Genomic DNA, 24,325 nt, shown 5'->3' with positions numbered 1-24,325 from the left:
AAATATATGATCAGGGATACTGGAAACCTGAAATTAAAACAATAAATGGTAAAACGTCAGGCAGCATCTACAAAGTAAGTAATGGTTACTGTGATAGGCCGCTGACGGTTCACATTGAAAATGACTGTCACTGGAACAACAGGGTGTTCAGACCCAAGAGATTAGGGGGAAATCATTTATGATTAATCTAGCTTTTGAAGAGGTCATCAGGTATACCCAGTGCCTTTATTTGCACACACTTTCAGAGGAAGCCTTTTGATCAAGGTTGGAAAGCAGGTGGGAAGTGGGAGAGTGCAAATAGAGGGCAAGATCACGTGTTGAGGAGCCAGAAGTGAGCAGAATGTTTTTATTGTGAAGAAATACAAATCAAAAGCAGGAACATTAGATCAAAATGCAAATCCATCATGATCCAAATTATGACAGAACAGTTTTGGATGGTTTATTCCTGTTCCCTTTGACAGTGAGATCTTAGTCTGCAAGCTCCAAGATGTCTTGGGAAGCTACCTTATCAACAGAACTACGCCTCATCATTAAATTATTCAAAGGACAGTGAATGAGGTTTGTTGTTTAATACCAATCCATGGTTTATAGGTGTACTTCTGTATGCAGACAAATGGGACACATTAATTCCCAAACAAAGACAGATGGATATCCATTTTAAACATTTATCATGTTACATTTTGTACTTCATGTATAAATCACAATCTTAAAAAATACTTCTGTAAAAATTCATTTCAAACAACTTTTTCATGAAAAGCTTTTAAGTGTAAAAGTTAAAAAATAGTATTCCATCCACTAGTTCGATGTATTCAATAGTTCATCTAATATGAGATAGCAAAAATTTTTAGTACATATCGATTTGACAGTAAAAGATACAAAGTCATACAAGGTTAGCTTATTTACATTAATTGATCTGGCTTGTGATTCACAGGCCGTTGGTTCTGTAGTTTCAGTGTAGTTGTCATGTGATTGTCGGTACGAAGTACATCCATCTACCACCCAGACATCTACATTTCTAGCTTGCTTTGGAGAAAGGCCAGGAGTTACTTCACACTTATTGAGGGGGAAGGAACATATATGCTGGGTAGGACAGTTCGGCAAGTTGGAGATGCACTGGACAAAAACTGATCATGTACTGTGACTACAAACACATGAACTCAGAGCAGAATGAAAATGATTTGTTAAAATGTTTCTGTTCTGTGTGTACTCTCTTTACACTAATTTAGAGTTTCTCTTTCTAATCCTGGAAAAATATCGGCTGGGAAGATAATTGTAAAATTACACCAATCAATTGGCACTTTCAAAGAAGTGGACAGCATAAAACAGGTGGATCTTTCTAGGCTGTTCTCTCATGAAGCTTCTGACGATTGTTCAGTCTGAGGAGCTCAGTGGTTAGCTCACAGACTTAAAGTGCAACATTCCATTGAGGGGTAAAACATCTGTAATAGAATTTAATCAAAGGGTGAAGACTGTGAATGATCCTTAAATAGCCTAAAGATTTATTATAAGTTACTTGGGCATAGTTGTACTTCAAAAAAAAAATTGTACAAGGTTGGTTTAGTGTGGCATAACAAACCATTCAACTGCTTCACAAGATCACAAGACAAAGGAGCAGAAGTAGGCCATTCGGCCCATCGAGTCTGCTCCGCCACTCCACCATGAGCTAAACTATTCTCCCATCTTGTTCCAATTTCCGGCTTGAATATAAATTTCATTAAACTGGATTTATTTTGCAAAATGGGCTCAGTTATATTTGCAAAAACTAAGTGAAAGATGCTGTTTTCAGACTTCTGATTCACTTATGGAAAGTGCTATTTATCCAAAACATTTAAAACCCCAAACATTAACCCTCTGTATTCCAGGATCAACCCAATTTCAACTAGCATCATATGTTGGGTTTTCAACACTGTCCTTGCAACAGCTGGGGGAGGAGTGACCACTAGCCATTTGATTCACAAACTTTCAGGTAAGTTGGTACCAAAATAGTAAATGCATCAACAACTGTGTATTACCGTATAACTATTCATGTTGGGGAGGGGGGGGCTTAGTGTGGATGAGGGCAAGGGCAAAGGCTGGCAGTCACACAAACTTACAATTCAGGTCAACAAGCTAAAAATAGAAATATTTATTAGTGCTAAAACATTTTTCAAAATGTAACCAGGAAGTCTTTTTATAACCTGTTTCAGGTGCTATGTATGAAAGGCAAATCCCAGAGGTTGAAGATCTTTCTCTTTCCAACAGCATACATCACTTGACCCAGTTATGATCTGTCACAAACAATTCCTAGACCAACGGGTGAGATATACCTGACAGAAACCCTCTGCTTCCTCTCAAAGTACGTTCCAATGTTTTCTTTTGTGTCTGAATTTTAATGGTTTCTGTCTGCACACAGTTCACAGAAAATACAGAACCCAAACTTTTTCTCTCAAAAATTAATAATATACATTATGACAATATGAGTCATGAAAGAACTCTGAAACTCCAGGGAGTAGATGAAACTTATTCAATGATAAAGACTAGGCTCTGAATATCTTATGCAGCAGTAGAACAAGCCCAAGAGACGTGATTTCTACCTCAAACCTATCAATCAGCAAAAAGAGAAAGAATCCAAGTATCTGTAAAATTACAGTTTTTAGATTTTTCTCTGTGTTTCATAATTACAGTGAAATGTTGCAACTCCCAAGACTTTGCTTCTTTATGTGGAAGCTTTCAATTTAACACTGTGTTTCTTCATCTTAGTATAAAGTATAAATCTTTGAGGAAAAAGTTATAAGTGGTTAAAACATAACAATAAATGAAATTAATTCAGACTCAAAAACTGGCAAGATTTGTTCAACAAACTTCAGAAAGGAGACTCAAACAGAGTCGATGTCATCCAAGGCCAGCTGAATGTGCTGGGAAACGTGGGTTGAGGTCTCTGACTTCCTGGAGCCCAGGAAGCTCATACCTCTTACCAATGTGAGGGCTGACAGGATTGTGCACTTTTGGAACAAGTGTAACATCAAGCTGACTGCCAGTTGTGCCTTCTCATCAGCCGAGAGGTCAATGTGACATAACGTCAGCAGACCAGGAAAGTATCCTGCATGGAGCCAGTCGCAGAAATTACACATACAACTTCCTTGTGCAGCATGGGTAGGTAGATTGAGACAACTGCCCTCAAAGGTTTCAGTCATCAATTTTTAGACTATGAACTACAATTTCTTATTGTAGCAGAGAAAGATCTTAATGTTATACACCATCCATCACTTCACTTGAGCTTCCAGCCTGTTATGTACATTCTAAAGCTGCAACATCTTAACGAGGATACAGGAAACTAGAATGCATCATAATCACATTCATGGAATTAATCACCCAGACATTTTACTCCTTGTAGAAGATTAGCAGATCTGAAGCTAGTTCTTTTGCTAAACACTGAGCCTTGCAGATGACTGTCAAGAGAACAATAGTGCTCAGATCAGGAACTATCTTCCCCAACAACCCACTGCACTAATATATTCTAAAAAGCTTACTTCACCATGAGTCCCTGTCATTACATCCTTGTTGACAAATTGCTGCAGCTAAAGACAAATTCATGATCGGAGTTCTCTTAAATAATATATTTTTAATGAGGAAGTGCTCCCGTGACCAAAACCTAGCAGATAGTACTGAAGTTATCAAGTTTTAAGTTTGCTTCTTCAATGAAGCCAAGAATCTATTGGTGAATCCAAGTAATGGATTTACTGGAAAAGTTATATTCCAGAAGACTTGCACGACAAAGGAATGGTTAAAAAATGTAAGCCTATCTGATCTTAAAAATTAATATAAAAGCAGATAATGATATCCCAATGGTCCAACTCTTTGCTCTGATGTTGCAGGCTAAAGGAGGCATTGGTACAAATTAACGCTAAGGCACTACATTCAGAATACAAGTGCTGCGACAAGCAGCAACTAGCAATGGAGGGGAGTCTGATCTACAGGATTACAGCATTACAGCATCTACCCTCTCCCTTCCCACCCCAGCCCCAAAAACAAAACAAAAGCTGTAACAAAGATGCATTTCCTTCAACGACTGGATTTCGAAGTTGCAGTGTCAAGATCTGCCAAGTGGTGTTGGCGTCACAACTGACCATGCAACACAAGTGCCAAGTTTAGCTTAGTGTGCCCTCTACATTGGAGAAGGGCAGCATTGAGGGTGGCAATTATGTGTGCCAAGCTCATCTTCACTGGACCGTGTTACTAAAAGGGAGTTTTACTAAAAAGGTTGAGCTATAAAGACATGGAAACAGGCAGTGACAGTGATTAAAATAAATAAAACCCCCAAAAAGCACAACAATATGATATGATATTTCTCAAGTCCAAAAGAGTTGATCTTAGACTCAACAGGAACAGTTTCTCTATTCTTGTCCTTTGCTCCCCACAACAGTGAAGGAAAATTCCCAGGTAGAAGTTCAAGGAATTAATTTTCCTTTATTTCAAGCAGTCAGATTGTTTCTTCTCCTCAGCTTGGTAAATGCACTCAAGCAAACACCTGCGTGTTGCCCCTTTGCTGCTCGGGCATGTGTGAGACCTGCGGCCGCTGCCCAGTGGGGGCTGGGCTGGGTGTGATATCAGACCAGTCAGACGTGGAATGTGGAGAGGAGCTGGACCACTGATCGGGAGACTCGGGGGAGGGCGTCAGATACGGGTGCTCACTCTGGAGGTGGATGTTGTGGTTCGGGGTGTTATCTGTCGCTGAGACGTAGCTGTGCTGAGACGGAGGGGTGGGGTACTTGTCAATCTGCACGGAACTCGGCAGCTTGTGATAAGCCGGCAGGGTGATCTGTGATGCCTGGCCCTCTTGGCTTGTGGATACCATGGAGTTATTCATTTGGCCGTTTGGCAGCCGGACAATCTCGGGCATCTGGTGCATACTCCCAACAGACACTGGCGCCATGGTGCTGCAGTAAGGTTGCCCCTGTGGTGGCGTTATTTGAGAGTTCTGTTGCATTGCTGGCTGTGATGTGCTACTATTCATAGGCTGGTAGGTCATTAACTGTGGCATCTGCTCCCTGACCATGGTCATGTGCATTGAAGGCATGTTCGACTGCAGCACCCCATTCTGTTGATGGATGTTGGGGTACGAATTGGAGACTTGGTGCAGGACACCCAGTAAGGGGTTATACTGGGAGGTGACAATTCCCATTCGATTCATCCAATCTTGCTGCGGATTCATGTGTCCGACCTGGCCCAAAGACAGCTCCAGGTTGGAGCTTTGCCCAGCTATGGAAGAGTGCGACATGGAGGGGAGCACCTGACTCAGGACTGAGTTGGAGCCCACATTCACACCCTTCATTTCACTCAGGTTTGAGAAGGACATCGCCAGTTGGCTTTGTACTGGAATTGAACGGTGCAGAGATACTGCTGGTGATTGCTGCAGAACCCCTGTCGATGCAAGTAGGGGTGGAGATGTGGTGGACAAGTAGGTGTGCGGAGATTCCAGTGATTCGACCGGTGACAGAGCCACCGAGTTCTCCACAAGGGTCTCCTTACCATTGCCAATGGACCTTTTCCGCCGTCTGGCTTTTGCTTCCTTGGAGTCTTTGGCATTACCCGGAGCCAGGCTCTTTGTGCTCGGCTTTCTTGCTTTCTTGCCCATGGGGGTTAGCTTGAGGCTAGAGCAAGAGCTGCTGGTTGGGCAGGCGGCAGGGGACATGGTGGGGCCCACCATGGGTCCACCCAGGCCCTGGGGACTCCGGACCAGGTTGTATTCATCCAGCAGCTGCACGATGTCGTGGTGCATTCGCTCCTGAGCGATGTCCCGGGGCAGTCTGTCCATGTGGTCTGTGATGTCACGGTTGGAAAAGTGGTCCAGTAAAATCTTGGTGGCCTCAAAGCTGCCTTCTCTTGCAGCAAGGAACAAGGGTGTCTCCTCCTGCAGAAAGAACAAGAGAGTTTGGTGTTTATATATGAAATCTCAAACATGAGAAAATCTGCAGACGCTGGAAATCCAAGCAACACACACACAAAATGCTGGAGGAACTCAGCAGGCCAGGCAACATGTACGGAAAAAGAGTAACCAGTTGATGTTGCGTGCCGAGACCCTTCATCAGGACTGGAGAAAAAAAGATGAGGAGTCAGTGTGGGGGGGGGGGTGGAGAGGGAGGAAGAAACACAAGGCAATAGATGAAACTGGAGAGGAGGTGGTGAAGCAGAGAGCTGGGAAGCTGATTGGTGAAAGAGATTCAGGGCTGGAGAAGGGGCAAGGAGAAGACAGAAGGCCATGGAAGAAAGAAAAAGTGGGTCTCGGCTCAAAATGTCGACTATACTCTTCCAACATTTTGTGTGTGTTTCACGTGAAAATCTAATCTTTTTTAAAAATCCAGGCTTGTTATATGTAAATGAGGCAGAATTCATCATCCACAGGAAAGCAAAGGAACTTCGTTTTGGAGACACTGAAAGCTGCAGATGCTGAAATCTCCAGCAGGTTTTTCCAGACTCTGGCATCCGTAGTTGCGATTGTCTTTAGTTTGCTGCTCCACTGTGAGGTCTCTTCAAGGTATGAAGAAGCATTCCTCTTCTCTGCAACTGTGTCACTAGTCCTGTCCTATGATCTTGCTGCTCAATTTGACCATGTGCTCACCCAGACTTGCTCCCTCACTTGCCTATTAACCTCTCCCCCCAACCTGGACCCACCTACCACATGTAAGCACCTCCTACACCCCTTTCCCTCCATCTTTTTAAACCGGTCCTTTCTTTCCAATCTTGATGAAGGGTCTTGGGTCAAAGTGCTGACTGCCCATTTTCCTCCACAGTTGCTGCCTGAATCTCAGTTGCGATACTGTGAAGAAATGTTTTGAGTTTTCTGTCACAAGATCACAAGACAAAGGAGCAGAAGTAGGCCATTCAGCCCATCGAGTCTGCTCCTCCACTCCACCATGAGCTAAACTATTCTCCCATCTTGTTCCAATTTCCGGCTTGAATATAAATTTCATTAAACTGGATTTATTTTGCAAAATGGGCTCAGTTATATTTGCAAAAACTAAGTGAAAGATGCTGTTTTCAGACTTCTGATTCACTTATGGAAAGTGCTATTTATCCAAAATATTTAAAACCCCAAACATTAACCCTCTGTATTCCAGGATCAACCCAACTTCAACTAGCATCATATGTTGGGTTTTCAACACTGTCTTTGCAACAGCTGGAGGAGAAGTGACCACAAGCCATTTAATTCACAAACTTTCAGGTAAGTTGGTACCAAAATCGTAAATGCATCAACAACTGTGTATTACCGTATAACTATTCATGTTGGGGAGGGGGGGGCTTAGTGTGGATGAGGGCAAGGGCAAAGACTGGCAGTCACATGACAAACTTACTCCAATTGATAAGTTGTGCTGATATTGTGGTCCTACCTGACCAATGTCCCGTTTGTTAGAATGTGGAAAGGGTGAGCTGTGGCCTGCATTCTCTCTCTTAGCCTTCTACTCCACATTAAAAACCCCGTTAGCAGGCCTATTGTAGCAAGGTGTAGTTTGGTGTGTGTGCGTGTGGGGTAGGGAGGGGGTTTAGATTAGATTCGATTCAGAGTAAGTGATTTGTTGAGATTTTGGGGGATAAAACTGTCATAATAATGGGAGTGGAGGGTAATCAGGCAAGGTTTCAAACAGTTGGGAAATATCCAGTCATCCATGGTCTATGCTGATAGCTGGAACAAGGACACAGACTGACGGGAGTGTGTGGGATCAACTGACAGGGAATGAATGGCACATTAGGAACCTGCAGAATTCAGCATGGGAATGTGTTGGGACAGTACAGCACAGGAACAGCAGTGCAACATGTTGTGCCAAACTAATATGCTCCACTAAACTAATCCCTTTTGCCTATACAAAGCCCATTCCTTCCATTCCCTGCTCATTAATGCCTTATTATATCTGCCTCCATCAGTAGCCCAAACAGCACATCCCAGGCACCTACCAAACATTGCGTAAAAAAACTTGCCCTGAACATGTTCTTTGAACTTGGCCTCTTTCACCTGAACCGCATGCCTTATGGCATCAGAGATTCTGACCGTGGGGAAAGGATACTGTCTGCCTTGCATAAATTTCTATCAGATCTCCCCTCAGCCTCCACTGCTCCAGGGAGCGCAACCCAAGTATGTTCAATATCTCCTTACAACACATGCCCTCTAGCCCAGGCAGCATCATCTGCACCCTGTGCAAAGTTTCGGCATCCTTCCTATAACGGGGCAGCCAGAACTGAATGAAATATTCCAAAAGCAACTGTTTTATGAAGTTTCATATATTTTCATGAAACTGCAATATAATTTCATGACTCCTGAGCTCAATATCTTGACTCATTAAGGAAGCAAGCATACTTTACCAGCCTTATCAAACAACGTAGGCACTTTCCGGGAGCTATGGACTTGGACTTCAAGGTTCCCCTGTTAAGGATCTTGCCGTTAACTGTGTACTGTCTCTTTACTTTTGCTGGCCTGAAGTACAACACTCCACATTTGGCTGGGTTAAACTCGTTGTCAATACCCAAACTGGGAGGGGAGGCGGCTTTAACAGAGACAATTTTATTACCTTGTTGTCCTGCATGTCTTTGTTGGCTCCGTTCTTTAGCAGGGCCCGAGTTGCATCCACATTATTTACAGCTGCTGCCCAGTGAAGTGCTGATTTACCTGTTTGGACAACATCAAAGCAAAGTGTTAAAGGCAATTCCATCCAGAAAACAGTGCCAAGTCTGAAGCTACTTTGACCTCACATGATGGAACAACAGGCAGGTATCTTGTGAACCTGGGATGAGACTTCTCCTGGTGGACTCCATTCTCCTGCAATTTTACCCTACTCAATCTCCTCGAGAACAATTTATACTGTGTCTTCTTTCACTCCAACTGCATTTCCTATTTTCAGTGGATTACACTAATACTCCTATCAGCATTGCTGATTCAAGTAGGTGCAAGAGAGTTTTGTAAATGCTCTTTTTTTTTTAAACCCCCTATACCAAACAAGGTGCTGGAGCAACTCAGTAGGTCAGCCAGCATCTGTGGAGGGAAAAGGACGGGTGACGTCTCAGATTGAGACTCTTCACGTGGACTGAAAGGCAGAGGGGAGATAGCCAGAATGAAAAAAAAACTGGAATGAAGGGATGGAGCAGATGATAGGGGGATTCAGCTGAGAAGGAACTTGCAGTCTTACAGGCAGGACCAGTAATCCAACATAACGGGCTGTTTTGCTTACAAAGTAGTACAAGGGGTCATCTAAAATGTGAGAAAAAGGTGCAAACTAGGGCTCGGCAACCAGCCAACTTTTAGAGACACAGGTAGGCCTAATCATGAAAGGCAAAAGCTTTGTGGTCATGGCTGTGAGGTAGAAAATGCAGCAGTCAATTTATTGCTCTCTGGGTTTCGCTGCACTCATTTGGTCCAGCAGAGAAATTTCTGTCATGTGCCTGGCATGAGGTTTCCAGATGGCAAGGAAAGATTCAGATTGGCAGGGGGTGAATCTGTCTGGAGGATATCCAGCTCATGAGTTCATGAACCACTACCCACCCAGAACACTAAGAATGGAGATTCTGTGTTTACAATTCTGTTCAAAGCCAAAGGGAGCTGGGTTAGACTCTCCATTATTGCCTGAATCTTAATGGGCATGACACGTTGTCAGACCTTGCAGCTTGCTTGAGTAGGCCGATGAGATACCATAGGGATTGAATGCTCTGCAATTTTCAACAAACATTCATTGTTTTGACCTAAAGGAAAAGTCATTGGATAAGGTGGTTAAAAATGGACGGGGTCATGACAACACCCTGAGCAACTAACTCCTGAAGTCATGTCATTGACTGCCAATAATCCTGGTGACACCAAAGATGCCAAGGGATCTTTTTCATGAGCAAAGACTGTGTACTGAGCCATTATTTAGCATGTTGCCTGCAAATTGATATCTACAATATAGAACACGTCCTTTGCATCTTATTGTCTGCCTGATCTGTACTTTTTCCCTGTACCTGTAACACTTTATTCTGAATTCACTTATTGTTTTCCCTTTCTCATAATCCCTCCATGGATTTAAGTATGAAATGATCTGTCCAATTGGCTTGGAAACCAAAAGCCTTTCACTGCATCTTGAAGAATGTGTCAATATGAAAACAATTACCAATTAATGGCTTGAAGCATCAGCCTACATATTTGAGGTCTGATCTCTGGAGAGAGGACTTCAACCATGACCTTGAGTCAGAGGGAAGACAGTCACCAAATGACACCTTGTCCAAGTACTGTAGGTTCAGGCTAACGCTGTTCTGCCACCTTCCATGCAAGATGTTAATCTGAAGCCCCAGCAACACTCTCAGATGGATGCACCTGAAGCAAGAGCTACGTAATTCTTATCTCTCAATTAACATCAGTAAAAATTACATGGCTACATTGATTCTTCATCACTGGCCACAAAATGGCTAGTGTGCCTGGCCAATACACTTCAATAGACAGTTTTTGAAATGCTGCCTGTAGCTTTCTCCTCAAATCCCATGCTTCTCTTACCATGGTCATCCACGGCATTTACATCAGCGTGGCAATTAATCAGCTCGACCACCATGCCCTCAACCGCAAGGCGTGCAGCCAGGATCAGAGGAGTGGTGCCGTCGTTCATTCGGCAATCCAGGTCCGTGGCTCTGTTCCGAATAAGAATCTGTATCAAGAGAGGGAGTGAATGTGGCTCATTACTTCAACAACTTGTGCACCCTTCCCTTGGTCCTGACGCACCACCCACTCTTCTCACCGATTTTACGATCCATCTCAACAGTTACTTCAGGGACCAGGGACTGATTTAATTCATTAACATCCATCTGTAAAATTGCCCTCAACACTTACACTGCAGCAGCATATGGAACCACTAGTTATGCAGTTACTTGCTACTGACTCGAGCTGTTTTCATAAAATTATACTGCATTTTCCATGATTTTCTAACAAGGGATAAATTACATTCAAATCAACATTTCCACAGCTGCATTTTCTCAAAGTTATGCAATTTGTATAAATACAAGCTCCACTTAGACTTCGAATTGGGTGAATTGTTAAGATGGGAAACACGAATAGTGCAGTTTCATTTGCTTCCATCATTTAGTGGATTTAATACTGCCTTCAATATTTCCCGAGCATGCCTGGATATCTGGGTTCAAGGAAGATGCAAACTTAACAAACAACTTCTCAAGCTAGCACAAGAAACTTCTGGCTGTTAGCATCACAAACTGGAACATAAAGCAACTAGAACAGTCACATCAAGCAACAGGGGAAGGAAGGAACACTAAATATAAAGCAATGCTACTTGGGAGCTTCTCCTCCAACATCATTCAGAAACATGGGTTTTTTCCTCCTTACCCCAAGATAAAATGTTTTTATTTTCCAGTGTTCCTTATATCAGCTCCCTGCCTACAACAGGCTGCCCTTACCCACCTGAAACACCCCCTGAGCATCGGCTGCCACAGCTGCATGGAGTGGCGACCGACCCATGTTGTCCTGGGCATTGGCATCGGCGCCCGCATCGAGGAGGCACTTGGCTGCGTCTGCCCGAGCATAGCGTGCTGCCAGGTGGAGGGACGTCTCCCCGGTCCGGTCGGTCTGGGAATGAAGGCTGGCACCTTGGTAGATGAGGTCAGTGATGACGTTGGCCGACGAGTCTTCCACATCTTCTTCCACTTCGATTCCCGTGTCCAGCCCACCACCACGCAGCGATGCCAACATAAGAGGCGTAAATCCATCTGGGATCAAAATAGCATATGATATCAACATGGGGACTGATGGACATCCAAAAAGATGACCATAATACAAAGATTTTACAGGTGAGAAGCAGCTCATTTAGTCCAACTGAACTATTGGATTATGACTTCCTGTTACCTTCTTCATCTAACCAAATAGTATATCGTTCCACTCTTTTTTTCCAATATTTACATACCAAGTTTCCCAAGTTCCTCTCTTTGTTTCACCTGAACTAAAACATATGGCATGAAGGTTAACATTCTAAGGACATCTGTGTATAGAATTTGAGTGAGTATTTGGTTTTTGTTTGAATCACAAGTAGAAATCACCTCAATCCTATTAAATATCTTCATAATTTTAAAGGCATCAGGTAATCTTTTCCAGGAACCCAACCCAAAATAATCTTTCACGGTACTGGTATCATTTTTGTTCCATAATCCTTGTAAAACCTGTCTTGCACCATTTTCTTCTCGTAGAAAGTACTTTGATAGCAACTTCACAGCTTCTGAGTCCTCTTCCATTTGGAATCAATACATGTATTATTTTAATTACTAAATTGAGGAATGACATATAAAGATCTAGAGTTCATTTCCTAACACCTCAGGCTGATAGTTAGAAATGTCAGGGAAAATCAGGTCAACAGATTCAACCCTTTGATCACTCTGAAGTTTGTTGGAGTATCGATAAAGCTTATCCATAAAGATGTATATTTTAGTACCAATCTGAAATACAGGTACACATTCCTTTATCCGAAAGTCTGAAATCCAAAAAGCTCCGAAAACCGAAGCTTTTTCGCCAACAGCTGACGTCACTCAGATGTGATGTGGCAGCACTAGCAGAGGCCACTAGACGTCAGTTGTGGCTCAGCACACATACTGGTTACACGTGCATTTGCTGTTCACTGATATTTTGTGTTCGCTGTTGACTTTGTGTTTAATTTCACTGAAAATGTCAAAAAGAGCTGCAGATACCCCTAATGAGTAACAATGAGAAAAAGAAGGAAGCATCTATCATTATCAATAACGCAGAAAGTGGAGTTATTGCGGAAACTTGATCGTGGTGTGTGTGTGTGCGGCATCTTACTGAAGAAAATAGTGTCGGAACTACCACTGTATATGATTTAAATAAACAGAAAGACAAGTTGCTGAAGTTTTATAGTGACAGTGACGTTCTACATTTATTCCAGTAAGTTATTTACCATGTGTTTGATTTGGTTCATTTGAAGCTGTATATTTTTGTTTTATTAAGACCAAAGACCATAAGACATAGAAGCAGAATTAGGCCATTTGGCCCATCAAGTCTGCTCTGCCATTTGATCATGACTAATTTATTTTTGCCCTCCACAGCCCCACTCCACGACATTCTCCCTGTAACCTTTGAAGCTGTGTCCAATCAAGAACCTATCTAGCTCTGCTTTAAATACACACAATGACCTAGCCTCCACAGCTGCCTGTGGCAATAAATTCCATAAATTCACCACCTTCAGGCTAAAGAAATTTCTCTGCACCTCTGTTTTAAATGGATGCCCGTCTATCCTGAACCTGTGCTCTCTTGTCCTAGTAAATGTTTTTGTTGGAAATAAATTTTTTTCTTGTCATTATTCCCTAAACAATACAGTATAACAACTATTTACATAGCATTTACATTGTATTAGGTATTATAAGTAATCTAGAGATGATTTAAAGTATACAGGAGGACGTGCGTAGGTTTGGTGCGCCGCTAGGTCCTAAAGTCCACCACACTGAGACAGGTTAAATAAGAGACTTGAGCATACGTGTTTTTCGGTATGGCGGGGGGGGGGGGTCTGAAATCCGAAAAATTCTGAATGCCGAAACTCAACTGGCCCCAAGGATTTTGGAGAAGGGATTGTGGACCTGTATTAGCATATAAACCATAAATCTTGGGCACAACATGCAAAACATTGCTAGTTGGTTTTACAACAAGTGATTCTGTCCATACCTGGACCTCTCACATTGACATCCATACAGTTGGCATCCTGGTCTCCCTGGGGTGGTGTCAGCGCTAGCGATGGTGTTAACCGGACATCGGCTGCCACCAGGTGCTGCTGTGTCCATGGTCGATGGTCCACCTGGTCTTTATTTTCAGACAACAGAGCCTGATTTTCAGTCTGTGAAGAATAGAGGGAGTCTGTTATCAACACGTGAACAGACCCCATGGATAACTAGCAGCACTGTGGCTCGGAGATACTGAAGTTACAATGAATTTAAAGAGCAACTGAAGCACAGCATCCAGATATGATAAAGGGAAAATACAGGAGGTACAAAGTAACATTGGACATGAGAAATACTGGAGAGAAGTTCCTGTGAAGAGTATTCGATCGTGCAACTGTTGGGACAAATGTCTGGTAACTGTGTAGTAAACTCCAAGTAAATGGCAAATCAGCAACACATTTAATCAAAGTGTGAGGAGCATAGATGGAAAATCAAATCTAGAACAGGTTTCTGTAACCAACTTCAGACTTTTCTCAGGAGCAAGAGAGCTCAGGGACACTTTAGTAATCAAGGAGTTGCTACGCTGCACCAGTCAGATGGGACTGCACTGGATATACTAGATTACACATTGAGTGGTGACCATCACACAACAGACACAAAGGCGTGTTTAATTTATTCATCGGGAGCCAGACCACCAGTGGTTGTCTCTGTGGAGTATTACCAACACCATACCCTGACATGATCAATAGGTGTGGACCATCACTACATTATTGGAAAATGTGTGCACTGAGAGACCAGGGGCTTGGACAGCTTAATCTGAATGTTGAGATGACACAAGCAAAAATGATCCATTTACAACCGCCCTGGTCTGGTACAAAGACTTGCACTGCTCTGCTATCACTTCCATCCATCAAGGCACCACTGCTATTACACCACACCAATGGTTGCCAACCGGTCGATCTTTGAGACTTTCCCAGTAGATCCCGAAAAAAATGAAAAATAAATACACAAATACTGTTGTAATGTGAGCATTATAAAAATAAGCAATACTAATTAGGATAATGGTAATATAGCAACACTGCCGATACTGAAAGTTGTTTGTAAAGAGAGATTGTTTCTAGGTTGCGGGGTTTTAGTTCCGTTCTTTTTGCCCAGTGCGCATGTGTGTATAGCTCCTCCGCCATGCGCTGAGGTAGAAAAGACCAGAAGTAAAACTCCGCAACCCAGAAGCAACCTCTCTTTACAAACAGCTTTCCGTAGTGGGGGTATTGCGATATTACCATTATCCTAATTTGTATTAACTTATCGTTATAATGCTCACATTAGAACACTTCTCCCCCTTTAAACTCCAACATTCCCCAAATGTAAATAACTGGGAAACTAAAAACAGTGGTGTCATTATCTTGCATACCTCTGAAATTTATACTAATGTCTCAGTAACAGTTTACCAATACAAAACATCTGAAAAACATGGCAGATTCAACATTCAGTCTAACAAAGGAAACTGTCCATGCAAATATTCAGTCTGTCAGGAGGTTTGCGAGGGCAATGTGCTGCAACAGATGAAAATTATGAAATCTAAGTACAGGAGCTGTCTTACTGACAGACACCTCACAGACCATCTCAAACTGGCTATCTGTAGTTATGAGCCAAATTTCAGGGAACTAGCAGAAAGTATTCAGCCCCAGTCATCACACTGAGTGCAACAGTCAATTTTTATTCATTTATTTTTCATGTTGAAATAAAATTAAATAATGAAACATAGAATTAAAGGTGTTGTAATGTGAGCATTATAAAAATAAGTAATACTAATTACGATAATGGTAATATAGCAGTACTCCCGCTACGGAAAGCTGTTTGTAAAGAGGTTGTTTCCGGATTGCGGGGTTTTACTGCCGGTTTTTTCTGCCCGGTGCGCATGCATGTGTCTAACTGATTTAGTAGGTCGATCTTGCCTTTCACTAAGGCTGAGGTAGGGGATCTTGGGATTAAAAAGGTTGGCGGACCACTACACTACAAAGTTCTCAACCAATGTCTGCCCATTGACTTTGCAAACCCACCTTGACCTTCTTTGCCTCTGGCCCTCCTTCGTCCATCCACTGCTCATTCTGGTTGTCATCACAGACGCTGACATCAGGTACTGGCCTTGATAGATTCCTAAGCAAATACAAAGCAAACCTTTTACATTAATTTTGATACAATGACAGGAGGCAAGTAGCCCTTGGATTTCAAAAGCACCAAGACCAATTGGAGGGAAAGATGGAGGGAGGGAGGGATGGATGGATGGATGGAGGGAGGGAGGGATGGATGGATTTTTTTTTTGTGTTTGAGAAGAGAGGGGAAAGAATTGTCAACATCTCAGGTCAAAGCCAATGCACAATTTTCACCCAAATCATTAACTTATCCTTCCTCTGACATAAGCTGCTCAACGCACTGAGTTTGTCCAGCAGATTGTTTGCTATTCCACATTCCAGACACACGTGGTCTCTTGTGTCTCCACACCTTGACAGAGGCTGTCCAGACACAACTTAAAGCTATCAGCCAACGTCTGATCTCATTGAGCTCTCACACTAGTGCACTGCATAGAAAACAAATAATACACCATTTCAAGATGCAATCACGCATGGCTGAACAGGCAGTGCTTCAGCTGAAAACTCAGACCTGAACACAGTAAGGCACTCAGCCAATCATGAGCACTGCAGGTCCAGCACAGACAATCAAAACTTGAATTTTCCGAAGCTGCAGTCTAAGTGGAAGAAATATGAAAACCAAACTGATCAAGCTCACAGACATGCTTAGGAAGGTCCTACAAAATATGAAGTTTTCTATTTATTCCTCAACTTCACCCATTCTCCTTTCAAGCACATCCTATTTTTCTTTGTACAATGTCCCACAGAAGGGATCCAAGTGGCCACAGCTCACAGGGTATGAAGTGCTCGTCATGTAGGCTAGTGTGAGGGCAACATTTTGGTTTGCATTATAAATTGGTCAACATATTGCATCCAACCACATAGAATATGGTGGGAAATTAACCCCAGTAGAAGTGGATAGCAGGAAAAATGGGCCCTTCAGCCCACTAATTCCATGCTGAACATCATTTACACCAATTCCCATCAACTTTGCCCAGATTCAATCACTCACCCACACACTGGGGGTGATAACGCTGTCCAACTCACCTACCAACAACATTGGTTTGGGATATGGGATTTGAGAAGAGAGAGGGAGTTGCAGTGAAGTAAATGGGGGGAGTGGGATGGGAATGATGGGACTACTCAGGAATAACAAACCCTATAAGACTGAACAGTACAAAAATGAAGAAAATAATCCTTGTCAAACAAACCTGGTGCCAACTTTACTCTGTGACCGAGACCAACTTCAGTCACATTTAAATGCATATATCCTCCATTTATTCAATGAACAAAAAAGAAAGTTTGCAACATTTTACTGGGAGAAATTGACTGGCAACATCTGAACATTGGGATTTATTTGTACCAATACTCAATGTTCCATTTTTCTCACAAATACCCACTTCCACCTTTCCCTGCCCCATAGAATCACCTATTTCTAAATGCTACCATTCGTACTTCGCTAATGCTAATGGCCTGGCTGTTCTTCCTGTTACTTGCGCTCACTGGTTGCATTCTAGCAGAGATCCTGCAAGGCTAGTATCACAACCGGAGAAATCAGAGAGAGCAAGCAGAGGTGTCTGGCCTCAAAACACGCATGACACAGGCTGGCCACACCCACCACACTCATCCAGACACCGAGGACAAGAAAGCAGTGCCACACTTGCAGCTTTCCTGCCTGTTCAAGTCCCCAAGGTTTCCACACTGCTTCAGAATGTGTCAAGTCTTCAGAAACATTAAAATGAAAAACAACAAACACTTAGAAACACTTCTAAGTAACTAAAAACATGGAGCAGACAAATAATGATGATAGGTTTAATTAGTAACCTATAAATTAGGTTTAGGTTTTACTCTATGGCTCATTGTCACCATTCAAACGAATGGCTCAAAGCAAATTCCAAAGCAGCACCAAAATTCAACAGGCACATTGTTCCACCTTCAGAGTCTGCAGAGAGCCCTGTGGTGGCGTATTGCTGGGAGAATGTCAGAAGAGTTTTTGTGGTTTTTACATTCACGTGGGAACCCTGAATTCATTGGTATTCGCACGAGTAAGTGCCACCCTTTCAAGTGGCAGTACTTTAGCAAACTGGCACTGTGATTTACAGAGTTAAAGAAACCCATCTGTACAATATAACCACATTCCCACACTGAGCACCAACAATACCTACTTCATTCCCACTGCATCCTGCCCCACAGGTTCTCTGCGCTTCCGATTGCCAACCTTCTTGAGTGTAAAGCCTTCCGGGAACCAGAGTGGGCCGAGTTTGCGTTTGCGCTTGGCTGCTACCACACCCAGGATAAGAATAAGAATGATGATCCCAACTGCAACCATCACAAGATAGAGGAGACTGAGTTGTCCCTGCTGATCCAGATCATCGCGTTTACCTGATGGGAGAAAAAACAAGTTTCAATTGACATTTGTTACTGGGAATGGCAGAGGAAAATACATAGAACAAAAGCTAATTGAGAAAATAGCTGTGATTCCCTTTCTTAATTTGTCGCCAAACAAATTTTTGACAAGCATCAGTCACGTGCACTTGTGTGGTCGTTAGATATTACATCTTACTTACAGCAAACAGCTTTTACATCAGCGTCAGTTGTGTGTGTTTTTGTTCAAAAAGCAGTGATTTTTGACACTGATGATTGGTGAGAAATAAGCAGCAAGACAATTCAGAGCTGTTTTCTTCATCGTGGTTTCAAGTATTCGGGCTTGGAGATGCCAGGAATGGTCAGGAGTGAAAACGAAATGAATTCACTATTTCAACAAGTTAGGGACCATGAAGAATTTGACAATCATCTTGAATGTTACAAAGAAAATGAAGACTTGGAGGGAGCAAATGTGTGAAAACATTGTATGAAGGCAGTCCATTAACTGCGCTTGGTGTTTGCGATGATTTTGTTCATTTACAGTCAATCAAAAGAACACAGTAGCATCCACAGGATGAATTCCCCCATCAATAACTATTAGGAACTCATAACAGTTTGATTTCTGGTGAAATGGCAGCCTGCTGGGATGCAGTGGCCTCTCTGGGTCCAAACAAAGGTGCAATCGCAAGATGCTGCTGAATATTAAGAACATCAACTATGGCAGGTCTATCCCATTAGTGAGCTGCTGGACAGCAGTGCAGCTGGACTTATTGCAGACTGTGTTCTCACCTGCATCAGCCACTAATGGAAGAAGGCGTCAGAGGTGGTGTGCGGAGCGCTGTCCTACAGAAGGTGTGGGTGATTGTCTTGGACGTTTATGTGTGATCACAAGGTCCTGTTAGACATTGGTAATGTAGAATACTGTGAATCTGATTCACTGGTTCCTTGGCGAGACCGACGGTAGGGGAGCTGAGTTATTGATTGTGGTGTGGTCTAGGCCCTCTCGCCTTGGAGACACTTGTCACAGTTGGACCAGAGCTGGCTGTGTGCAGCTGGGGTCTGAGCTGGGTTGAGAGCTGGCTGGGCCGACGACTGGCTCCTCCCGTCAGTACTGCCTCCAGTGTTCGCTCCCAGAAAAGTAAGCTGGACTGCATTCATCTGTGGCTCCACTCGTGCATGATGAGGAACTGCTGTGGCTTGTTCTTGATGACATGTGGTTCCAGGATAACATCCATGCACCAATCTGCAGGCCATGACACTCAGGGACTTGGGCTTTATTAGCATTATATTTTAATTATGTTTCTCCGCTAGGATATGTGCTATCTGTGTTGTGTGCTGTCTGTGACTATTGCTACTGCAGTTTGCACCTTGGCTCCAGAGGAACATTGTTTTGTTTGGTTATATTCATGTATGGTTGAATGACGATTAAACTTGAACTAGTGTGGGTTTTCGCAAATAAAACTAAGTGAGGCATTTTATGCTTAAGAAAAAAACATAACATTTTATTGAAGTCCAAAACCTGAACATAAAGCATACTAAAAATCCTTTAAGTTATCATGTCATCACATCAGTCCTGCCTCTTAAAGTGAAACCTCAACTCAATGTCGGTGGCTGCGAATTACACATTTCCACCAACTACAATACCCTACACAGGTCGCCCTAGAATTCACTAAAACCGACACTGACAGCCTGTCCAGAACTCAGACAAGCTCCCTGCTCAGGTCCTGTGCTCCATGGGCAGAGGAACTGTGGTGCCTCTGGCTTGTCCAGAGGTGTGTTGACGCAGACATGGTCACGTTGTGATGGCACGGGCACGGTAGTGGAATCCACCAAAACTTGGTGGGCTTGTTTAAGGCAATCTACTGAAACGCGTTCAAGTTTATCCCTCTCGAGCCAGCACCGCCATTCACTGTGATCATGGCTGATCATCCACAATCAGTATCCAGTTCCTGCCTTATCCCCATAACCTTTGATTGCACTATCTTTAAGAGCTCTATCCATCTCTTTCTTGAAAGCATCCAGAGACTTGGCCTCCACAGCCTTCAGGGGCAGAGCATTCCATATATCCACCACTCTCTGGGTGAAAAAGTTTTTCCTCAACTCCGTTCTAAATGGCCTACCCCTAATTCTTAATTGGTGCGCATCATGGCAGACAAAAGAAAACAAGGCGGAATGTAGGTCAACAGGAACCCAAGAGAGCTGTACGTCACGATGGGAGGTAGGAATGGGTGAAAAGGAATTGAATTTACTAAGGAGGGTGGAACACTGTTGAGAGGCTGACCAGGTGGTCATGGCATCAAGAATAAAATCACCTGGCACTTGCAATGGCTGCCTGTATACCAGGTCAGCCACGGACGACTCCAGGTCCACTTCTGAGCTGTTCTGAACCCCAGCAGGACTCACAGGAGATGATCATGCCAACCCTCATTGGTCAGGGAAGTTTTCAGAGCAGCCTTACGGAGCAGTGAAACCACTAGCCTAAGCTATTGGACTGCAGGTGGTGTGAGATTCTGGGCCATCACAGCCCAGATATGAATTGGGGACCATGGTGAGAGGAAATACCAGGTGGGGTGCCAAACTAAACAACCCAGGTGCTGATAAATGCCCGAGCCACGTCTGCAGCCATCGTCGATACGAGAGGGATGATCTCTGGCCACCTGGTATGGTCCACCATGGTAAAGAGGTGTGTGAAACTGTGGGGCGGGGGGGGGGAAGAGGGTGAAGGAAAGAAGTCCAACAAGGTCCACACGGACTGGGTAAAACTGTCGGACAGGGGCTCAATGGCACCTGAACATATTGCAGTCCAATCCAAGGCCATGCCACACAAACTTTAGTGCAACTAATTTCTGTGAGGCCTTCCAGTCCGGATGCGAGAGGCCAAGTACAGAGTCAAAACAGCCCATATCCAGTTTGCAGGCACTATGAGGCGAGGTCAGCTGGTATAGACATCACACAGGAGAGAAACCCCAGCTTTCCTGAACTTAATATCAGCCAACCACAGGCCCATGACTGCTGCTTAGTAAGCTGGGACCTCTGTGTCAGTAACTTGATTGGCTGCCATGCCAACCCCTTTGCGTAAGGCCTCAGTGTCTGGCCGTGAGAGGCAATCAGGCCATGGGATTATTCTTCCCCTTGATATGTTGTATATCAGTTGTGAACTCTGATATGTAGGCCAGGTGGCGTTGCTGCCGTGAAGACCAAGGGTCTGATATTTTGCCCATCACATGCACAAGAGGTCTGTGGTCAATGAAAGCTGTGAAATGGCGACCCTCTGAAAGAAAATGAATATAACGAACAGCCATTTAGAGATTGAGCTCATGGTCAAACATGCCGTACCTACTTTCGGAGGAACGGAGCTGCCGGCTGAAGGTGGTGAGCGGCTGCCACATGCCTCTGACCAACTGTTCGTGCACAGCACCCACAGCATAGTCTGAAGCATCAGTAGTGATGGCTATAGGTGCATTGTGGAGTGAGTGTGCTAGTAGGGTTGTGTTGAAAAGAGTTTGTTTAGTGTCATCAAATGCCCTGTTCATATCTGCTGGCCAGTCAAGCACGTGATTAGAGAAATTGCCTTCAAGCATGTTATACAGGAAAAGCATAAATTCAGCAGCTCATGGAATGAAGTGGTAATAGAAATTCACCATGTTTAAAAACTCCTGTATTTTTTCCAGTAGTGTGGGGTGGTGGGAAATCCGTAACGGCTACTTTTGATGGGAGCGGTTTTGCACTTACTGCTGAGATGCATTGGCCAAGAAAGTCAATGGTTGACAACAAAAACTAGCATTTAGCAGGGTTAATAATCAACCCATGTAAGCACTCGAAAAGCATATGGAGATGGAATTCATGTTCACTGGCAACAAGTACAGTATGTCATCCAGGTAAACAAAGAGAAAATGTAAGTCTTTCAATACGGAATCCATCAGCAATGTCTGTGCTGCATTTTTCAGCCCAAACAGCATAAGCAGGAACTCAAAGCGGCCAAACAGAGTTATCACAGCTGTTTTGGGAATGTCCTCTGAGAACACAGGCACCTGATGGTATCCCTAACTAGATCGAACTGGGTGTTCTAGTGGACTCCCCACTCTCACAGGCATGGAGCTGCTCAGCGACGCTACCATATAGAAATATTTGGTGTCATTGGTGGAGATTGCTCAGTGTGAATCGGGGCTCTGCTTGTACAAACCAAGCAACAGCATTTTGCTCCCAGAACTCCAGCAGTTTCAAAGTTGGCCGTCATGTTCCGTAACTCTGAAATTGTCCTGGAGCTTCGGGGTCACCAATGTAAGTTTTTGCAAATAAAACAAAGTGAGGAGTTTTATGTTTAAGAAAAAAAAACACAACACATTTTATTGAACAAAGTGTGCTGAAAACCCTTTACCTAAGTACATTGGCATGTCAGACTCGCCTCGGTGGTTGTGAATTATGTATGCATCCACCCATTACCCTATAATTATGCAATAGTAGTATTGGTAATGTTTTATTTTGTTCTGTATTTCATTTAAATCCATAACTTGTTTTGTTAAATGTCTGTTTGTCTTTTTTATACCTTTTTAGTTATTTCCACAAAACCAGTTAATTGGTCAGCTGCAATGTACTGGTCCAAATGTGTACCAATTAACAGGAATTCACTGTATTTAGATGAAAATAATAGTCTTTTTCTCATGATTTAATATAATTTTGGTCTACTTTATACATGTCAGTGCCTGTCCTACTTTTCTTCCCCTCTATACTGGCAGATAGCTGCTGGCCAGTCTTCCTTGATAACAAGGCAATCTTGCATTCACTTGTTAGGTGCTCTGGACAAATTGGATGCACTGATGTGGCAATACTTGGGTTAATAAGGGGGACTCCAGCATCTGTGGTTAAAGTCAACAAGCCTTGTTTAACAACTGATAGCTTCTCTTTCCAAAAACTGAGTGATCTTTGGCTGGGCAGGATGTTCACAAGGATGACAATTTGAGGAAATTACACCATGACATTTTTCTAATTTCCATTTTGTAAATGCCAATTCAGATAGGTTTCTCAGGAGTGAGAAAATTGCCAAAGGTTTCTGGAGCCACAACATTGTTTGGTGAAAGACAAGAACCTGCCAGGTGTGGAGTGACTCTACTTACTTTTAACGGACTCAATTGGGTACGGCAGAGTACCCTTGCTGGACTGGGCAGCGATGAAAGCAGCAGCGGTGTCTGTCGATGGAAAACAATCCTCAGATGTCTGCAAACACTGCCGATTGTCAATCTCCAAGTAGACCTCAGAACTGTAGGAATAACACCAGAAGATTAATCAAGGGCAATAAAAATCTTCCTTCATTCAAGCTAGTTCTGTCTATGCAGACTGTTCCATATGCTCATTCCTTCCAGTTGCTAAGCAAGGCAATACACCTTTTATTTACAACCATTTTCTTCTATTTATTCACTCATGGGATGGGATCATTATGGGCTAAGCCAGTGTTCATTCCTTACTGACCATTGAGAGCCACTTCAGTCCACAAAAGAGCCATCTACCTTGTTGGAGTCCCGAACTTCACAGATGACTCTGGTTAAGGATGGCATATGATGCTGAGATGCATCCCACGATGCACTGGGATACATCATTAGTGACGTTAACCTGGGGTCATCAGGTGCTTCAACATCAAACACCCTTACCCAGGTGACCAAGCCAGGTTAATTAGGCCCTGGCTTGTGTCCCCAGCAGCACTGGTCCACAGGTCACACCTGTTGATCCATGGCCAGCTGCAGGCACGCTCAGCACCCTGTGACAGTCTTGATGGCTCTTCTCTTTGCCAAGGAGAGAGTAGGTTCTGCACAGCAAAACCTCTGCACCCCACCTCTTCCAACTCGCACCCTACCCTTCATCTCTGTCTCTGGCACTGCTCTACCAGCTCCTGGTATTTGGTTTTCTTCAAATTACCTTCTCTGAAAGGCAGCGATGAACTTCTGTTTTTGCAACAATCATATTTTCATAGTTAGGAACAACACAGCCCTGCTCTTGTGAAATTCCAGATTCATTTAAATTGATTTAATTCCCCAGCTGCCATGAAACTCTGATAAACATAATAGTCCATTACTTAAGACAAAGGACAGAATAGGCAGATTAAATGTAATGGAGGGAAAATATACCAGGTAGAAAGATGTAGGGCAGAAGTGAGCTGACACCTGGAGTTAAAATTCAAAATG

At 43.3% G+C, this 24,325-nt stretch overlaps 1 protein-coding gene across 1 annotated transcript in view; it reads right to left on the bottom strand.

Annotated features, from left to right (window-relative positions):
* Window positions 1-309: 309 nt before the first annotated feature.
* LOC134354645 (neurogenic locus notch homolog protein 2-like) overlaps window positions 310-24,325 on the bottom strand; it is a 196,466-nt gene continuing 172,450 nt past the window's right edge. Inside the window, exons 27-34 of the mRNA XM_063063700.1 lie at window positions 23,264-23,406; window positions 17,951-18,167; window positions 15,717-15,813; window positions 13,664-13,832; window positions 11,402-11,706; window positions 10,490-10,637; window positions 8,541-8,638; window positions 310-5,890 (exon numbers count right to left, since the gene is read on the bottom strand). Of these exons, the coding sequence (XP_062919770.1) occupies window positions 4,496-5,890; window positions 8,541-8,638; window positions 10,490-10,637; window positions 11,402-11,706; window positions 13,664-13,832; window positions 15,717-15,813; window positions 17,951-18,167; window positions 23,264-23,406 (2,572 nt within the window). The 3' untranslated portion in view covers window positions 310-4,495. The remainder of the gene's footprint in view (window positions 5,891-8,540; window positions 8,639-10,489; window positions 10,638-11,401; window positions 11,707-13,663; window positions 13,833-15,716; window positions 15,814-17,950; window positions 18,168-23,263; window positions 23,407-24,325) is intronic.

Source organism: Mobula hypostoma, chromosome 12, assembly GCF_963921235.1.
Source record: "Mobula hypostoma chromosome 12, sMobHyp1.1, whole genome shotgun sequence".
Taxonomy (NCBI): domain Eukaryota; kingdom Metazoa; phylum Chordata; class Chondrichthyes; order Myliobatiformes; family Myliobatidae; genus Mobula; species Mobula hypostoma.
This window is presented reverse-complemented; position numbering and strand designations above follow the sequence as displayed.